The 19,954-nt window shown below is 44.5% G+C and overlaps 1 protein-coding gene across 1 annotated transcript; it reads left to right on the top strand.

Annotated features, from left to right (window-relative positions):
- The first annotated feature begins 2,455 nt into the window (after positions 1 to 2,455).
- Dhx33 (DEAH-box helicase 33) lies at positions 2,456 to 19,104 on the top strand. The gene is made up of 12 exons (XM_048365059.1): positions 2,456 to 2,819; positions 5,193 to 5,353; positions 6,593 to 6,820; positions 6,989 to 7,159; positions 10,095 to 10,280; positions 10,933 to 11,044; positions 12,790 to 12,949; positions 13,095 to 13,183; positions 14,542 to 14,669; positions 14,924 to 15,127; positions 16,532 to 16,618; positions 18,212 to 19,104. The coding sequence occupies exons 1-12, from the start codon at positions 2,591 to 2,593 to the stop codon at positions 18,518 to 18,520; spliced, it is 2,064 nt and encodes a 687-aa protein (XP_048221016.1). The 5' UTR covers positions 2,456 to 2,590; the 3' UTR covers positions 18,521 to 19,104.
- Positions 19,105 to 19,954: the final 850 nt, after the last annotated feature.

Below are 19,954 nucleotides of genomic sequence, written 5' to 3'. Positions count from 1 at the left end.
AAACTTCAAATTTGTATCACATCTTCTTATACTAAATTATATATTGTCTTGTACTGTTCTAGCTGCTACATGTATATTAGTTTTGTCTCCCTCATAAGAATGTAAGCTCCTTAAGGGCAGGGACCATGTCTTAATTTTTGTATCCACCACAGTGCCTAGCACAGTGCTTGGCACATGGGTGCTGAATAAATACTTTGTTTATTGATCAGAAAACTATTATCTGGTATTTTTAATTATAAAGGGATCAATATGCATGCATGCAAACTTGATGTCTAGTTGCTGAGGTTCACAATTGTCTCTGGAAGCCAGAGTTGCACCTGGCCATGATCAAGGGCAATGGTTTTGTGGTCAGCCAAGCCAAACTGACCACCAGGTCATGGTCAGACCAGATAGGTCCACAGACCGTCTGAGACAGAATGAAATGTATTGACATCATCTTCTGGAGGAAGAGCTGGGATATTCTTTTAAGTATGTCAACATCTCTATATGAAAGCCACTGAGCCACAGGAGATTTGGAGGGACAGATTTCAGACTACTAATGGGAGTGTGGACAAAATATCATTTGATGCATTTTTTTTCCAGCTCTGGCCCTCTTAGCTTTTTGAGGTTGCAGATTAGCTAAGTCACTAGGCCAGATGGGATGGAGAGTTATTTATAGATGGACTGCTTTGCCTACACCATTTAAAAAAAATCTAGTACTTAAAATTAACACCACAAAACTATGTTTTGCTTTCCTTGAAGAAATTGGAAGAAAAATGGCCTCCATGACAGCCAACACCTGTCAGTGACTAGCAATTACCTCTAGAAGGTGGGTATGTGTCCTATCTAGAGAGATGCCTTGACCCATTTATATTACTTACCTGGATTCTTGTAATCATTTGGAACATACAGCTACATTAAATTACTTTAGACAATATGTTAGGAAATACTTCTATATTAGATTAGCTTTTACTTTGACTTTTTTCATCCCTGTGTTGGGGCTTGAATGTTGGGCCTTGTGCCACTGCTTTTTCACTCACTTCTGGTGCTCTACTATTGAGTCTCCACCTTGGGCTTTTTGCTTGTTAATTGGGGGAAAAAAAGAGTCTTTTAAGATTTGTCTTCACAGGCAGGCTTCTAGAACCTTGATCCTCATCTCAGCTTCCTGAGTAGGAAGGATTTTTAACAGGTTCCCATGCAGAGTATCTTGGAAATGGACTTCAGAAAATGTCCTTCACATTAGTTTCTGTTTATAGTTTATTCTCTGAGCTTGCATTTCTATTATGCGGAGCCAACAGTTGCTTGCCATTTGGGGGTGAATTGGCAAATGAAATATTTTTAATTTGGGGGGGAAGGAGTAATTTTAATGTCTTATTTTCTCTGCTGGAGTTCTAAAACTTCATTGGCTGAAGTGTTTAATGGATTTGTAAAGAATTTGGTAGTCTGTGGGCTGGGAATAAGGCCTAGTAGTAAAGTGCTCACCTTGTATACATGAAGCCCTGGGTTTGATTCCTCAACACTACATATATAGAAAAAGCTGGAAGTGGCGCTGTGGCTCAAGTGGTAGAGTGCTAGCCTTGAGCAGAAAGAAGCCAGGGACAGTGCTCAGGCCCTGAGTTCAAGCCCCAGGACTGGCAAAAAACAAAACAAGAATTTGATCGTCTGGTAGGAATGGCTGAAAGTAAGGGTTAAAACAATTTTAGTTCCGAATGCTTGTTGTTTTGTGAGTAAAATGCAGGATTCTCATAGAACCAGAATCACTTTTCCTCTTCTATAAGGCAAGTCCTTTTCAAAATTAACGTTGTTGCCAGGCACTTGTAATCCTAGACACCTTGTAATCCTAGCTACTCAGGAGGCTGAGATCTGAGGATCACGGTTCGAAGCTAGCCTGGATAGAAAGTTCGTGAGACTTATCTCTAATAAACTAATCAGGAAAAGCTTTAAATGGTGCTGTGACTCAAGTAGTACAGTGGTAGCCTTGAGCAAAAAGAAACCCAGGAAGAGCGTCCAGAGCCTGAGTTCAAGCCCCAGGACCGGCAGGCAGACACACACACACACACACACACACACACACACACACACACACACACACACACAATATTGCAGCATCTGAATGACTTTGATATTAGCTTCCTTTTTTTTCACTTGTAAACGGAATTATATCGCTAATATATACCCCAGTGTGTTGTTTAGAAGACTAATGAAAATATGTTCCTGAGTGCTGTCCTTGAGGAGTCACGATTATTGCAGACGGAGTTGGGAGGTGCACTTTTTTTTTAATAGGAAAGAATTTTAGAACAAAATAGCCAAGGAGAGAAGACCAAGGCCCCATGGAACCATAGACCCTATCTTTCTCTGCTGTTGCTCCGGCTTTTTTGCGATAGGACCTGAGACCCTGCTTTCCCCTCCCCGGGAAGTGAAAAGGCTTACCAAGTCCCCGATGCATGCTGGGAATTGTAGTCCTTTCCTGAAGGCGAGGGGCGGTCGTGAGGTCATCGGTGGTCGCCGGGAGACGCAAGCACGTGGCGCGAAGAGGGCGGGACGCTGACTGTCAGCGGCGGAGGGGAACCGGTGCCGCCGACTCGCGCCTCCGCCGCGGCGTCCTCCCGACATGCCGGAGGAGGCGGGCTTCCCACCCGCCAAGAGATTCCGACCGGGTTCCGGGCCTCCCGGAAGGCTAGTGACGATGCTGCTGACGGCGGGCGGCGGCGGAGGCCGGAGGCCCTCGGCGAGCCCGTACCGCGAGGCCCTCGAGCTGCAACGCCGGAACCTGCCCATCTTCCAGGCGCGGGGGCAGCTCTTGGCCCAGCTGCGAAACCTGGACAGCGCCGTTCTCATCGGTACGTGGCCACGCCGGCCGCCCTTCTTAGCTCTCCATTCCTGGCTTTGCGAAGAGGCTTTAATCTTAGATGCTTGTCATTCCTATTTCTGGGGAAAGGACCTCGGAGACGGTCGGACTGAGCCATCCAGCCCAGTGGGATTGACTGACGTGGGTGGGCAAAGACTGTCTGTGGAAGGGTTAGAGAGGTGCACTCAGGCCGTTGGGAGCTTAGACGAGAGGATCCGACACTGTCTGTAGGAGGAGGTCCCGAAGAGAAGGCATTCTACGAGGGCGCAGTGCCTGCCTGCACACTGGACCTTAGAAACCATCCAGTGGAACGGCAAGTAGTAGTTTCTGGTGCTTGAAAAGAGCTAGGCAGGGTTGTAGGGTAGAGACTAATTTCCAGGAGCTTTGGTCTCCAAGGTCCAAGTAAAAGGAGCTCCAGGCTGAGGAGTACACTTGCAAGACAGAAGTGCCCAGGTCCATCTCCCCCAGCCCTGCCCAAATCGCTCATTGATTGTATGTCTCCCACTGAGAACTATTTCAGTAGTTGTAGTGTGGGGTAAGAGTTGATGTGAAATTGAACTGTGGAGTAACAAGGAAATGTGAGAATATCCTCTGGTGAGAGCAACCTTCTGTTTTGAGAAAAAGGACAGAGCTGGGAAGAACTTGCTGGTGTTTCTAGGTGAAGGGGAGGTTGAGTACAGATCAGGATGCATGGAGAAACAGGTACTTAGCAACATGGGCTAAAGAACTGGATGCCTCAGAGATTGTGGCTTGGAAAAAGGAGGCAAGAGTGTTGAGGTTGAAGAAATGTTTGTAGGGGCTGAAGGGAGAGGTTGGATTTGAGAACTTTCTGTATGAGACTTGCAGAATTTCTGCTGAAAATAGTAGTCCCACTTCTTAAGTAGATCCTCGGGGATACTGGAGACAGAAGACAGGCCCCATAAACTGGAACAAGTCCGGGTGTATTTTGGCTTTTCATCTTCACAGTTGGCTTATTTTAGCAGTGCTTGGTTGCACAGAGACATTGATTCAAGTTTGAGGTTGTTCCCCATGGATTCAGTAGGAAAATGGCTGAATAATCAAAATAGACTGTGACTTGGCTGCGTCAGGAAAGGTGAATAGTAAAGAGGCTGATTGATACCTGCAAGAAAATGCAAATGGAACTTTAGGACGGAGGTTAGACAAGGTAGCCATGGCAAGGGAGAAGAAGGATGCACAGGTGCCCCTAGTTCTTTGCTCTAGTTAGGTACTGTTAAAAGGACCATGGATAGATGATAACATTTAAAACATTCATACTATGTACAGTGTTTAGTGCCAGAAGAGAGATGAGCAAGACACTTAAGGAGCCCTGACATGGGCCACCTATGCAGCCCATATAGGCAATAGTTTGAGACCTACCTCACCCTGTAGTTGCCAGACAGCATAAGGGCAGGTTTTATGTCCAAAATAGTGTGAGCAAAAGCATAAGGTATATAAGAGAGGCTGGCCAGGGAATGGTGTGGAGTGTATGAATGCACATTCCTTCCTGTTACCAATTCTCAGTCTATATGACAGTCATACTGTTTTTTGTTGTTGTTGTTGTTTGTTTGTACTGATACTAGCACTTGAACACAGGGCCTTGTGCTCTGAGCTTTTTGGCTTACCACTAGTATTCTGCCAGTTGAGACACAAGTCCAGCCTAACTTTTGTCTGGTTAATTAGACTGCTCTGCCCAGACTGGCCTCAAACCATGATCCTTAGAGCTCAGCCTCCAGATTAGCTAAGATTATAGGAATGAGCCACTAGAACTCGAGTCACAGTTCTACTTCTTGCTTTTTGGTAAAGAGTCTCACAGACTTTCCTGGCTGGCTTTGAACAGAGATCCTCAGGTTTTAGCCACTGAGGCAATAGGATTATAGCAGTGAGTCACCAGCACCTGACTCAATGTAATTTTTATTTTTATTTCTTTCTTTCTTTTTTTTTTTTTTTTTTGCCAGTCCTGGGGCTTTGACTTAGGGCCTGAGCACTGTCCCTGGCTTCTTTTTGCTCAAGGCTAGCACTCTGCCACTTGAGCCACAGCGCCACTTCTGGCTTTTTTCTGTGTATGTGGTGCTGAGGAATCGAACCCAGGGCTTCATGCATGCTAGGCAAGCACTCTACCACTAAGCCACATTTCCAGCCCTCAATGTGATTTTTTTAAATAAACATTTTAAAGGATTTTGAAAATATAATTTGGCCTCCTTAGAAACAGTACCAATGTACATTCCCCAGCAGTATACCAAGTGCCTGACCTACTGAGACCATACCAATTCAGTATTTTCTGTTATCTTTCTCTTCTGATTTTAACGGTTTGGTGATCTTTATGTCAATCTTCAATTAAATGAGGCTTTCATTTTCCTTTTCTTAGGGGAAACTGGCTCTGGGAAGACAACTCAGATCCCTCAGTACCTCTATGAGGGGGGCATCAGCCGCCAGGGCATCATTGCTGTGACCCAGCCCCGTCGAGTGGCTGCCATCTCTCTTGCTACTAGAGTCTCAGATGAGAAGAGGACTGAACTCGGGAAGTTGGTATGTTATTTCCTCCTTTACTGTCAGTGCTTTAACAAAATAAATACTGCAAAGTACTCCTGCTGAACCTCTGCATTCTAATTTTTCTGAACGATCTGTAGCTTCTTCCTTGCCACAATTGTTTAGGCCAGTCAAAATTCTCTCCTGGTTCTAGAGGATCAGGGGGTTCTCATTCCTATTGACTTTGCTTTCAGGAGTTGTTTGGCAGGTTTAATAAATGATTTTTTTTTTTTCAATACTGGAGATTGAACACAGAAACTCATGCAAGTTAGGCAAGTGCTCTACAAGTAAGCTACATCCCTAGCCCTAAATTAGGTGTTTACCTTGGGCATCTTTTTTTTTAATTTGTTTGCTTTTGTGCTGTGCTTTGCTGTGCTGATCCTGGGGCTTGAATTCAAGGCCTGGGTGCTGTCCTTGACCTTCTTCTGCTCAAGGCTAGCACTCCACCACTGGAGTGAGAGTTCTGTTTTTGCCATTTTTGGGGTAGTTTATTGGAGATAAGAGTCTCATGGACTTTCTTGCCAAGGTTAGCTTCAGATCTCAGCATCCTGAGTAGCTAGAGTTACTGGTCTGAGCCACTGACATGACTTCCTTGGGCATCTTTATGACTTCAATAGCTACTGTTTAATATCTTTTTTTTTTTTTTTTTTGGCCAGTCCTGGGCCTTGAACTCAGGGCCTGAGCACTGTCCCTGGCCTCTTTTTGTTCAAGGATAGCACTCTGCCACTTGAGCCACAGCACCACTTCTGGCAGTTTTCTATACATGCAGTGCTGGGGAATTGAACCTAGGGCTTCATATATATGAGGCAAGCAATCTTGCCTCTAGGCCATATTCCCAGCCCTGTTTAATATCTTACCCATAAATCTTTCTAACAAAGATTGTAAGAATTGTTCTTTCACATATGTAGACATTTAGAATGAATCAACTGTATAGAAGACAGATTTATATGTGTGTGTATGTTTGTGTGTGTATACTCACTTTCAAACATATTGGGCACCTTCTCTGTGTTCTTCTGTCTGTACCTAGCTTTACCTGAGACTGTTAATAGCTGAAGTAGGAAGCTAGTTTTTAATTACTTGTAGTGCTCAACATTATTGCAGTTAAAGATGTGTGCCCACTGTGTATCTCTCAACTTGACCATAAGCTCCCGAAACAGTCCAAGTGCCAAGCACAGTGCTGGCTGCACAGTGGGTGTTCAGCTAATGTCTGATAAATGAGTAAGTTGTTTCTTCACACAGGTGGGCTATACAGTGCGCTTTGAGGATGTCACCTCAGAAGATACCAGGATCAAGTTTCTAACAGATGGCATGCTTCTGCGGGAAGCGATTTCAGACTCCATGCTAAGGAAGTACAGCTGCATCATCTTGGATGAAGCCCACGAACGTACTATCCACACAGATGTGCTCTTTGGAGTAGTGAAAGCCGCACAGAAGAGGCGGAAGGAGCTGGGGAAGCTGCCACTGAAAGTATGTGCCCCACAGTTAACGAAAAGGCTATGCTTCTTCCCTGGGGAGCTCCTTGCATTCTGCTTCAGTGAAAACTATGCCTCAAGCATCAGTTTTTAGGGCTTGGGAAGAACACAGAAAGGCTCTCCCATGATTGTTTGCTATCCTCCTTCTCATTCTCTTCTGTAGGTGGTTGTGATGTCAGCCACAATGGATGTGGACCTGTTTTCTCAGTATTTCAATGGAGCCCCTGTCCTCTACCTGGAAGGTCGGCAGCATCCAATCCAGATCTTCTACACTAAACAGCCTCAGCACGATTACCTGCACGCAGCTCTTGTCTCTGTCTTCCAGATCCACCAGGTATGGAATGGGGTGCACATTCTCAGTTTGTTTTACCTTGCATTTGATAGGCAGAGCAGTCAGCCCTAGAAAAGAAAAGCCACTAGTCAAATAGCTTTTTGGTGAGCTGTATCTTCAGGATGAATACATTCATTCTCTGTGTCTATCCTTTTTTGGTATCTTTTAGTTTTCCAGTAAAGAAAAATAATTAGCACTATAAGGCCAGTCAGAAGCATGTTTTACATTGTACTCTAGTACACAATGTGTTTAGCTGAAATAAGTCCATGATGCTGGTCTCTTACTGTATCTGATGTGTTCTTAGAAAAAAAAGAAAAGGTTGATACTGATCCAACTTGTTGATTGCAATGTAGAAGTTTTGAAAAACTGTACTAACAAACTGCTTCAAAATCTCTTCATTTTAGTGAACATTTACTTTAAAATATTTATGTGGTTAGGAGCTGGAGATGTGGCTTCAGTGCTAGAGAGTTTGTCTAGTAATTGCAAGGCCCTGAGTTCAAACCCTAGTACTACAGATAAAAAAGAGTGATTAAATCATTTCATGTTTGTTTAATTTGTACAAAATCAACTGTTTTTATCTTCTTATTTCTGAGAAAATCTAGAGATAAATAATTTTTATTTTTAAGTGCTGTATGTATAGTTTAAATTTTTAAAAAAGTTTAAGGAGTTAAACAAGTCAAGGAGTTAATAATAGAAGATAATTTTTTTTTTTTAAGCAGGGGGCTGGGAATATGGCCTAGTGGCAAAAGTGCTTGCCTCAGATACATGAAGCCCTAGGTTTGATTCCTAAGCACCACATATATAGAAAAGGCCAGAAATGGTGCTGTGGCTCAAGTTGGCAGAATGCTAACCTTGAGCAAAAAGAAGCCAGGGACAGTGCCCAGACCCTGAGTTCAAGGCCCAGGACTGGCAAAAATAAATAAAAATAAAATAAAAAAGTAGTTCCTTCCATTGCTGATACTTCCAGCTATTATTTTGCTATTTCTAAAATATCCTGTTTATATTGCTACTTCTTGATTTATTAATGTTAACTATTCTTTGGTGATTTTATCCTATGTTATCAGGATTTAGTGCAACCCCCCCCCACCCATGTCTTCTCTATCTTGTCAACATAGGCATATCACTCTGTTTATTAAAACCAAAATGAAGCTGGGCTTGGTGGTACATACCTGTAATCCCATCTACTTAGGAGGCAGAGATGAGAGAATCTTGAGTTTGAGGCCAGCCTAGACAAAGTAAGGAGACCTTCTCTCAAAAACAAAATACAAAGCAAAAAAGCTGGGAGCTCAAGTGGTAGAGCAATTGTCTTTTATGTGTCAGGCTTTGGGTTCTGTCCCAGAGGTGGGGGAAAAATTCAACACTATTTATTATGTTAGGGCCATACATTGCTGGGTGTGGAGTTTCTTGGGAAAAAAAAAACTTCTGTGCAAATTTCCTATGTAACTATGACTTGTTTTCCCTAAATGTTCTATAATCTCATGTGGCAATCATATTCTGTGTTCAAACACAGTCTGTCTCTTGGGTCATTGATGCTGCCATTCAGTCAGAAGAAGTGGTTCCACTGGGCCCCTGTGCTGTCATTTTGACTCTTCCCCTGCCCCGGGCCTGCCCCAGCCTGGCTACACCCAGTAGAGGAGGAAGTCTGGCTAAACAAACACAATACGAGGCTTTGAGCCAGTCCCTGGGTTGTCACTCTCTCACGGCTCATCTCCCTCTTGCCTTTCAGGGTCCTCCAGGGCAGTGGGTATATCTCCTGTCACTGTTCCCCTTCGCAGGCCCTTAAGCACAGCTTCTGCACAGCCAACAGTCAGCCCTTCCTCATCTCTTCCGCCTTCCAGAAAGGAGTTGGGCTCTTTTGTCATCTTTGCCACCAAGACAGTGACCATTACTGTCCATTCCAGAGCATTCGAGCAAGAAGAAAAAGTCCACCTGTTTGGTTTAAATGCCAAAAGCAAACTTTAAATGAGGATTTTTCACGTATGATAGCTGCTGGTACATTCAGGCTATAGGGTTTTTGTTTTTTGTTAATTTTTGCCAGTCCTGAACTCAAGGCCTGGGCTCCTTCCCTGAGCCTCTCTGTATGCAAGGCTAACGCTCTATCACTTGAGCCACTGCACCACTTCTAGCTTTTTCTGTTTATGTGGTACTGAGAATTTGATCCCAGTGCTTCATGCATGCTAGCTAGGCAAGCACTCTACCACTAAGCTACATACATTCTCGGCCCCTATAGGGTTACTTTGATGCATCCTACTGATAAAGTTTAGACTGTTTTAGATTTTATCCTGTCTGGATAACACCTCTTAACACCTGTCCTATTATCTCAGCCACACCTCCAGTTCCTAACTTTTTGCTCGTTAATAAGAGATGAAAGTCTCTGGACTGTTTTAGAACTTTTATCCTCAGATCTCAGTCTCCTCAGTACCTGGTGTGAACCAGGTGTGAGCCACCAGCATCCAGCTGATAATATTACTATGAAGGAAAGTCCATACTTGATCCAATTTCCCACGTGTACCCATGGCTTTTTTTTTTTTCCTGTTCCAGAGTCCCACTGAGACCTGAGTGCATGCTTGGTTTCCACGTTTCCCTGCAACTCCTCTTAGTTTTATCAGTTTCTCAGACTGTCCTTGTGTTTTTTTGTTGTTGTTTTGCTCGTTTTTGTTTCATAATTTGGGCTAGCACACATTTATAATTTAGAGGATTTCGTTGTGATATTTCTTCATGAATTTTTGCATGATGGATTTACCACCTTTTCTCTATTCTTATTCCTCTCCTTCTCCTCCTCTCTACCTTAGTTATTTTTCAAAGAGGGACTTGCGTTTTTGCCTGGGGCCAGTCTTGAACTATAATTATAATCCCTCTAGTACCTCCTTTGTAGCTTGGATTACAAATGGATACCAGCATGCTTAGCTTATTTATTGTCTTTCTGTCTTTTTGACAGGAAGCCCCATCTTCTCAGGACATCCTAGTGTTCCTCACTGGTCAGGAGGAGATTGAAGCCATGAGCAAGACCTGCCGAGACATCGCAAAGCACCTCCCGGATGGCTGCCCCTCACTGCTGGTCCTCCCTCTCTATGCCTCCCTGCCCTACACACAGCAGCTCCGAGTCTTCCAAGGAGCCCCGAAGGTGAGTGATCTTTTCTGCCAGCCCTGTTGCTGGGCATCAAGTTGGGACCCATCAGTGGGACCTGCATACACACACAGTACCAGGCTCCAGGTAAGGTGCATGGGAGATAATTGAAAGGATGCAGGTAGAGAACACATAGCTGCAGGCAGATAGTCCTGTGAGGAAGGAGAACAGTTGTCAGTGTGAGAAGACTGTAGAGGCAGAGGTGGAAAGGTGAACTCTTTCAGAGCCAGTATACAACCCCATTTGTCCATAGTACCATTTGTCTGTGCCTTTGCTGTGCCCATACAGTGATAACACTCGATATTGTGTGTCCTTCTCATGGAATCCCACAGGAATACTGAGGCCCCCAAGAGGGGAAGCAGGAATTGCTCAAGGGGCAGGGGTAAGACACCTGCAGGGAGAGAATTCTAACTCACATCCACTTGCTTCTGAATCTGCTTGTTCCACCACATCTCATTGCCTGAATTAACCTTCAGGGCGGCAGAGTCGCCTGTTCCTACCCTGCCCAGTTTAATGACTCAACTGTTAATGACCACCGTTAGTAATAAGCTGTCTCTTTCTTGGTCATAAATTAATGGTGAGAATATGTTTTAAAACTTCTGAATCATATGTGTGTCATATGGCTTTTTGGTTTTCTTATTCCTTTTAGGGCTATCGCAAAGTGATCATTTCAACCAACATCGCAGAAACCTCCATAACCATTACAGGAATAAAATATGTAGTTGACACGGGCATGGTTAAAGCAAAGAAGTATAACCCTGGTGAGAATTTGTAGCTCATCAATGTCTCTCCTGTCTATAGTGAGCAGCTGTTGAATCTATAGCTCCAGTTTGCCCCCAGATGAACATTGTATGTTTGGGAAGAGTTGAAATTTCAATGGCAGGAACTGTAAGTGAGGCAGCCCAGGTGTCAAGTGTGGAAAGGAGACCCAATAAGGTGAGGAAAGATGGGAAATGAGCACAAGTTTAGCAAACCTGCCAACAGAGCAGTGGGGACCTGAGCAGCATGTCTGATAGCCTCATGACTAGAGACAGACTAGAGGTGCCAATTTGATGGCCTCCTGGGAAAAGATGTTTTGAGATTGGCTGGTTTGGGCTCCTAGGTTCCCAGGAAGGAAGTAGCTGCCCTCTATTAGGGTGAGAAGCAGAGGAAGAAGCTCCAGCTGTCTTTGTGAGTGTGCCGTGGGAAGCTTGCTTGAAGCCATTTTGCTCATTTCTGTCTTCTACTTTGCTTACTCTACAGAGGATTTGAAACTGCTGTAATGCCCCTCCTCCCCCATTTTTTTTGTAAACTCAGGGCATTGAGCTCTTGCTTGGGATTTTTGCTCAAGGCTGCTTGCCACTCTACCACTTGAGCCCACGCCTTCCAGCTCTTTCAGGGCTGGCTTCAAACCAAGATCCTCAGATCTAAGCCTTCTGAATAGCTAGCATTAAAGATATGAGCCACTGGTGCCCAGCTGGCCCCCTATTATTTTATTTTATTTTTTGTCAGTCCTGGGGCCTGAACTCAGGTCCTGGGCTCTGTCCCTGAGCCTCTCTGCTCAAGGCCAATGCTCTATTGCTTGAGCCACTGTACCACTTCCAGCTTTTTCTGAGTAGTTAAAAGTCTCACAGAAGGGCTGGGAATATGGCCTAGCGGTAGAATGCTTGCCTTACATGCATGAAGCCCTGGGTTCAATTCCTCAACACCACATGAACAGAAGAAACCAGAAGTGGTGATGTAGCTCAAGTGGTAGAGTGTTAGCCTTTAGCAAAAAGAAGCCAAAGACAGTCTCAGGCCCTGAGTCCAAGCCCCAGGACTGGCAAAAACAAAAAGCCTCACAGACTGTCCTGCCTGGTCTGGTTTCATACTGTGATCCTCAGAGCTCAACCTCCTGAGTAGGTAGGATTACAGATGTGAACCACCAGTGCCTGGCTGCTCCCAATTTTTAATTCAAGTATTCTACTGAGCACTGAGGGGCTCACTTTCCCATGTGTGTCCCCCAGGATAGGGTAAGTCTTCAGTCCCTAGCATATACCCTTACTGAGGAAATTATCTTCCTTTGTCTCTACAACACCTGTCACATGGCCTTAGCTTTATCAGGGAACTGGAAGAAGCATGAGCTCACTGTGATAGAGGCACTTATCCTTAGTTGGTAGTGTGATCAACCATTCTTGCTTACTGGAAACTAGCTGGTGATAGCACCCAGAGTCCCATGTCCAGGGGATTCTAGTGCCACACAACTGGAGTGCTTGGCATTCTGTGGTCTTAGTCAAGTCTTGTGACCCTTGACGGGAAGCTTTTCTGATGGTTTTGTCACAGATCTCCATCCGGGGCTCATTGCAGTGTTGTGTTTCAGAGTGGGACCAGACCATTGCACAGCAGTCTGGTCTTGTGCTTCCTCTGTTAGCCTTGAGTTTTTCTGAACCCCCAACTTTCAGAATGACTCTCTGGTCTTCTGAGCACCGTTTGTTTTTGTCAGTGCTGTATATAACGAGAATACTCATGGGGCCTGTTCTTCCCCCAGACAGTGGTCTTGAGGTATTAGCTGTGCAGCGGGTGTCAAAGACCCAGGCCTGGCAGCGCACGGGGAGGGCTGGCCGAGAGGACAGTGGTGTCTGCTACCGGCTCTACACTGAGGAGGAGTTTGACAAATTTGATAAGATGACTGTACCAGAGATCCAAAGGTAGGCTCTGGTGGCATGTGCCCTCCCGCCATTTCTTCCCACTTGCTCCTTTTCCCCCAGAGCTCCAGCTTTCACTCAGGCTCTTGAGTGAACTTGCTGGCTGCGGGCTCAGGCCAGCTAGCTGACTGACTCCTACTCTTCACAGGTGCAACCTGGCCAGTGTGATACTTCAGCTCCTAGCAATGAAAGTCCCAAATGTGCTCACCTTTGACTTCATGTCTAAACCGTCTCCCGGTAAGTTGAGTCCTCAGTGTAATGGAAGGTGAACAAGTAACAAGTGTGCTCTTTCAAAACAACAACAAAAAAAGCACCTAATTTAGCATCTAATAACACTGTATCAGAGAACTACCTGGAAACGGTGAAATGGTCAATTCCATGCTGCTGGCCCAAAGGTCCTTGACCTTGAGTCAGTATAGGTTATGGAGTTCTACCGAAACCTAATGAAGTACAGCAAGAGGACAGCAGAGGTCAACTTTCTTTGCGTTCAACTAGAATTTGGCCAATCTTTGCCCTTCCTCTTCATCAAGGAAGAAAAAAAAAAAAACCCCTGAGATTCTTAATGATGGTAGCTTTTAGCACCTGGCATTTCACCAGTGTACAGTTTTTATTTTCTGTTTTGTGTGTATGGTAGGGGGAAGGGAGGATTTTGATATTAGGGTTTGAACTCAGGGCCTCATGTGTGCACAGCTTGCCACTTGGCTATCATGCCTCCAGCCTTGCTTTTGGCTGGTTATTTTGGAGATGGAGTCTTGCAGGTTTTTCTTCCCTGGCTGGCTTTGAACCTCAGTCTTCTAGGTCTCAGCCTCCTAAGATGAGACTATAGAACCAATGCCTGGCTCGTTTCCCTTTTTCATTTTTGAGCTTAGGACCTGGTTACTGTCTCTAAAATCTTTTTGCTCAGGGCTGGCACTCCTCCACTTTTGGTGATTAACTAGAGATAAGAGTATAAGAGTTTCATGTACTCTCCTTCCCAGGCTGACTTTGAACTGTGATCCTCTGCTCTCATCCTTTTGTTTTGCTTTGGTTTTTGCCAGTCCTGGGGCTTGGACTCAGGGCCTGAGCACTGTCCCTGGCTTCTTTTTGCTCAAGGCTAGCACTCTATCACTTGAGCCACAGTGCCATTTCTGGCCTTTTCCATATATGTGGGGCTGAGGAATCGAATCCAGGGCTTCATGTATACAAGGCAAGCACTCTTGCCACTAGGCCATATTCCCAGCACAACATGTAATCTTCTTAAGAACTCAAATAGGAACATATACTCTCTATGCTTGGATTTTTTTTCCATTTTTCTTGCCAAATTCCTACAAAGGAATGAAACATGTAAGGTATAATGACTAATACAGCCAATACCAATGTATTTACTACCAGAGTTATTGGGCCCTGTGACCCCTTTGTGGCAGTCCTTGCCTCTCCCCTCTTCAGGGTAACTTTCCTACTGCCTACCCTCAGCTCATTAATGCTTTGAAAAGCATGGGGGTAGTATGTATCTTTGGTGGAGTTTTGTGCATTATCTAAAATTCCAGAAGAACCAAACTAGATGCAACTTCTTCCTGTTTTGAATTTTTGGCTTTTTTATGTCTTTGTTTCTTTAGATAATATTCATGCAGCCGTTGCCCAACTGGACCTGTTAGGTGCTCTTGAACGTAAGGATGACCAGCTCACCTTGACTCCAATTGGAAGAAAGATGGCAGCATTTCCTTTAGAGCCCAAATTTGCCAAAGTAAATTATCCTTCCTCTTCAGTGCCCTTTCTGTATATTACAGGTTAGCCATTCAGGGAAGTCCTTGAGCCCTGCCTTCTCGACTAGTCTCACCTGTTCTCATAAGTGTTACGTGATCATTACCTACTGTGTACAATGCCGATTACATTGTGGGTAGGATTCAAAAATACAAGTCATGAGTCCTACCCATAGACATTTGAAAGCCTACAGGAAAGGCAATGGCTTAAATATTTCTAAACTTCGATATTTTTCAGACCATCCTCCTGTCCCCCAAATTCCACTGTACAGAAGAGATCCTGACCATTGTCTCCCTGCTGTCCGTGGATAGTGTTCTCTACAACCCTCCTGCCCGACGGGATGAAGTGCAAGCAGTCCGGAAGAAATTCATATCCAGTGAGGGTGATCACATTACACTGCTCAATATCTATCGGACCTTCAAAAATATAGGTGGAAATAAGGTGAGCCTTGTTTTGTTCCTTTTTCAGGCATGTATTTTTGTTTATTTATTGCCAGAGGCTTGAACTTAGGGCCTGGGTGCTGTCCCTGAGCTTTTTTGTTCAAGGCTCTAATGCTCTACTAGTTCAACCACAACTTTTTAGTGGTTAATTGGAGAGAAGAGTCTCACAGACTTTCTTGCTCAGGATGGCTTTGAACTGCAATACTCAGATCTCAGCTTTCTGAGTAGCTAGAATTATGGGTCAAGTATGTATTCTTTTACTTAAAAAGAAAAAAAAGAGGGCTGGGAATGTGGCTTAGTGGTAGAGTGGTCGCATTACATGCATGAAGCTCTGGGTTTGATTCCTCAGTACCACATAAACAGAAAAAGCTGGAAGTGGTGCTGTGGCTCAAGTGGTAGAGTGCTAACCTTGAGCAAAAAGAAGCCAGGGACAGTGCTCAGGCCCTGAGTCCAAGCCCCAGGACTGGCAAAAAAAAAAAAAAAAAAAAAAAAAACAAGAAAAAAGAAAATTCCACCACCCAACTAGCATTTTAAAACCTTTTGCCAAATTTATTTCAATTTATTTTGAGGCAGACAGTATTCTTAGCACAGTGCAAGTGCTGAGCCATTCTTTCCTGTAAACACTGTCCTGACATTGGCGGTTACCCACAGACAAGAGTATACTTCTAAACTGGGTATGGTAGGTAGCACAAGGCTCTCATCCCAGCATGTGGGAGGCTAAGGCAGCAAGGTCAGTAGTCAAAGGCCAGCCTGGCTACATAGGGAGACTGCTACAAAACAGATTTCTTTTTTTTTTTTTTTGGCCAGTCCTGGGCCTTGGACTCAGGGCTTGAGCACTGTCCCTGGCTTCTTTTTGCTCACTCTGCCACTTGAGCCACAGCGCCACTTCTGGCCATTTTCTGTATACATGGTGCTGGGGAATCGAACCTAGGGCTTCATGTATGGGAGGCAAGCACTCTTGCCACTAGGCCATATCCCCAGCCCCCAAAACAGATTTCTTTTTAATTTCCTATTCATCCTGATAATATGCTATAAATATCAGCATTCTCTATACTGTTCTTTCCCAGCTTCTTTCTATGTACAGCCCTACATGATCCTCCTTATGCAAATGAAGGATTTCTTGAGTGCTGAGACTCTTAAGAGTGGACCTGCTATAGGGCTCAGCTTTACCAGGCTGGCACGTCTCCCACTAGTAATGTAAAACAGTTTCCATTTCTACCATCTCCAACTTATAGTTGAATTCAATTTTAGCCAAGTTCAGATGGAAAGTTGTTTCTATTATTCTAAACTACATTGTCAATTCCTGAAGCGACTGGGGCATCCTCACAGGAGTTTTTATATACATGTATGGTTTGTTTTTCTATAGAGAAATGAGGATTTTGACATCTCTTTTTCTCCCACTCAGGACTGGTGCAAAGAGAATTTTGTCAATAGCAAGAACATGATGCTGGTAGCTGAAGTCAGAGCACAGTTGAGGGAAATATGCTTAAAGGTATTGTGTGTCCCTGTTAAGCTATTGTATTTCTCTAAGGGAAGTTTAAATTCCTTTTTCTTTTTTGGTTGGTTATTTGGTTTGAACTCAGGGCCTGAGCTCTGTCCCTTAAGGCTAGCACTCTACCACTTTGAGCACCTTCTGGTTTTCTGGTGGTTAATTAGAGATGAGTGTCTTGTGGACTATTCTGCCTGGGCTAGCTTTGAACTGTGATCCTCAGATCTCAGCCCCATGAGTAGCTAGGATTACAGGCATGAGCCACTAGCACTCAGCTTAAATTCTTTTTTTTTTGGCCAGTCCTGGGGCTTGGATTCAGGGCCTCAGCACTGTCCCTGGCTTCTTTTTGCTCAAGGCTAGCACTCTGCCACTTGAGCCACAGCGCCACTTCTGGCCTTTTCTATCTATATATGTGGTGCTGAGGAATCAAACCCAGGGCTTCATGTATTCGAGGCAAGCACTTTTGCCACTAGGCCATATTCCCAGCCCCCTCAGCTTAAATTTTTACTGTTAATAATCATTAAAGGAATTCTCATCATAGAAAACTTGAAAAACAGGCAAAAAAAAAAAAACTTATCTGGAATTCTGCTTCCTACTATTGATCTCTTTCCTTATATCCTAGTATATTTTATTAGTGGGCTGAGAATATGGCCTACTGCCAAGAGTGCTTGCCTCATATACATGAAGTCCTGGGTTCGATTCCTCAGCACTACATATATAGAAAAGGCCAGGAGGGGCGCTGTGGCTCAAGCAGTAGAGTGCTAGCTTTGAGCAAAAAGAAGCCAGGGATATTGCTCAGGCCCTGAGTTCAAGCCCCAGGACTGGCAAAAAAAAAAATATATATATATATATATATATATATGTATATATATATTAGTGTACTTATGTATGGATGGGTATATTTTTGGTACTGAGATTGAATTGAGAATCTTGCACATACTAGGCAAGTGCTCTACAACTGACCTACATCCAATATGTAACTATGCAGCATTCCAGTTTTATAGACAAGAAGAAACAGAGACAGGAATTGTGACACTGATCTAGAAGTAAAGAAAGACCACAGCTTGGTCCACATTATTGAGCACAGATTGCCTGAAGAAGAGGGTCAAGAGGAAAGACATAATGGGCTGAAGCTAGTTGCTACAGGCCCCAGCTGAGGGAGGTTCACCTTGTCTAGCCAGACACTAGAGACTAGTTGAGAGCTTTGAGTGGATGAAGAAGTGCTCACACTAGGAAAATGGAAGATAAATTTAGTGGAAGCATGGGAAATGTATGCAAAGATGGTGATACAGGGAAGTGAAAGGGAAGGTTTTCCTTCCAGGGATGGGATGTCATGGATACTTAGATGAAAGGTGTGTTGCCAGCCCGCCTGTGGTCCAGTGTCTTTCAGGAAGATGTGTTCCTGTTCTCTGCCTTTCCCTTCAGTTCTACGTCTACCCCGTCACCCACTCCCCCACTGCTGCCTGGGGCATATGAGGTGGCATGCCGCCTCTGAGCGGCACAGTCTGCTCATCCAGGTTGTGCAGTGTGGGCTGAATGTAAGCTGTTGCTTCACACCTGCAGTGCTAAGCAGGATCTCGTTTCCTCCTGAAACAGATGTCCATGCCGATGGTGTCATCACGAGGAGACATGGAGAGCATCCGCCGCTGCTTGGCTCATAGCCTCTTCATGAATACTGCTGAGCTGCAGGCAGATGGGACCTACGCCACCACAGACACCCACCAGCCAGTGGCCATCCACCCTTCCTCTGTCCTCTTCCATTGCAAGCCAGCCTGTGTGGTGTATACGGAGCTGCTCTACACCAACAAGTGCTACATGCGAGATCTCTGCGTTGTGGATGCTGAGTGGCTGTATGAGGCTGCTCCCGAGTATTTCCGGAGGAAGCTGAGAACTGCCAGAAACTGAACCACACTCAGGTTCTACCAGCATGGCTGGTGCCTAGAGCTTGGACCACAACTGACCTTGTCTCTGACTCCCAAGTCAGCAGCTAGAGGAGCTGTGAGTTTCAGTGCAGCTGAACGTGTCCGACTTCCAGCAGCAGAGAACACCTTTGCTGAAACTCCTCTGACTGAACCACATAGATGTGTACATATTATTTATACCTTGGTCACTTCCTGCCATAGGTTCTTGCGAGGTGACTTTGGGTAACTTAATTTCAGAATCTCAGCTTCTTATCTGTCAGGAAAGGGATGAGATTCATAATACTTGCTTACAGGGCTAGGATCATAAAGTTTAGAGAAAATGAATGTAGTTACCCAGTTTTGTTTAGTGCAAAGTAAACATGCAATTGTGGCCAGGCATAGAGGCCCACATCTGTAATCTCAACTGCTTGGGCAGTAGAGACTGGGAGGATCATGGTTCAAGGCCAGCCCAGGCTAATAGTTAGTGAGATAATCTCATCTCAAAAATTAAGGCTGGGATTGTGGTACAAGCCTGTAATCTAAGCCACATGGGAGGCCGAAGTAGGAAGATAGCAATCTGAGGTTGGCCCTGAGCAAAACATTGGAGCTCCTATCTAAAAAATAACTAAAGCAAAAAAGGGCTAAGGTTTTGGGCTCTGTTATGCCCTAGCAAAGTAGGAGGACCTGAGTTCCAACCTCAGTACATACTGGTGAATGCTAGCCATAAGTTACATTTCTGTGAAATAAGTACAACAAAGTCCCCTGAGCTATTATGGCTGAGGGGACTTAGCTGCAAGTAGTTTTGATTCTGTTTTTACCGAGTGCTCCAGATGTAATCCAAGGGGGACATGTACTAGGAAAATGCTCTGCTACTGAGCTCTATCCCAGCCTGACTGTAATGTCTACCTGTATGGAATTTTAAAATGGAAAATACAAGCAGGTGACTTGTGTAGACATTCCAGGAGGGATGTCCTGGGATAACCAACGTCAGTCACGAGGCAGAGGAGCCAGTGCCTTGGCTGATGTGCTTTCCATAGTCTCTTGCTGTTAGAAAAAGATGCTAAAAGTTCTTGGCTCATTATCAACAGTTCACAACTGCTTATGTATTGGTGCACACCTGTAATCACAAGATTGAGTGAGGACTGAGGATCATTAGTTAAAGGCCAACCTGGGCTACCTAGTGAGACCTTGTCTCAAAGTCTTAAAAAAGTTTCCCAGAGAATGTTGGGGCCTAGAAAACATATTTAGTAATTTTCTTTTCCTTTGTTGGTCCAAACACATCTGTAACATAAATCTGTCATTTACAAAATCAATCTTTTATAATACAAGGAGCCTAAACTGCCTATAAGGCACTGCAAAGACAGTAGACATCTCTTCACTCTGCAGAGATCACAGCCTTGCGCATCTGCATTCCAGGGTTCCATTGGTCCACAGTTGT

The sequence above is a fragment of the Perognathus longimembris genome, chromosome 17 (genome assembly GCF_023159225.1).
Source record: "Perognathus longimembris pacificus isolate PPM17 chromosome 17, ASM2315922v1, whole genome shotgun sequence".
Lineage (NCBI taxonomy): Eukaryota > Metazoa > Chordata > Mammalia > Rodentia > Heteromyidae > Perognathus > Perognathus longimembris.
This window is presented reverse-complemented; position numbering and strand designations above follow the sequence as displayed.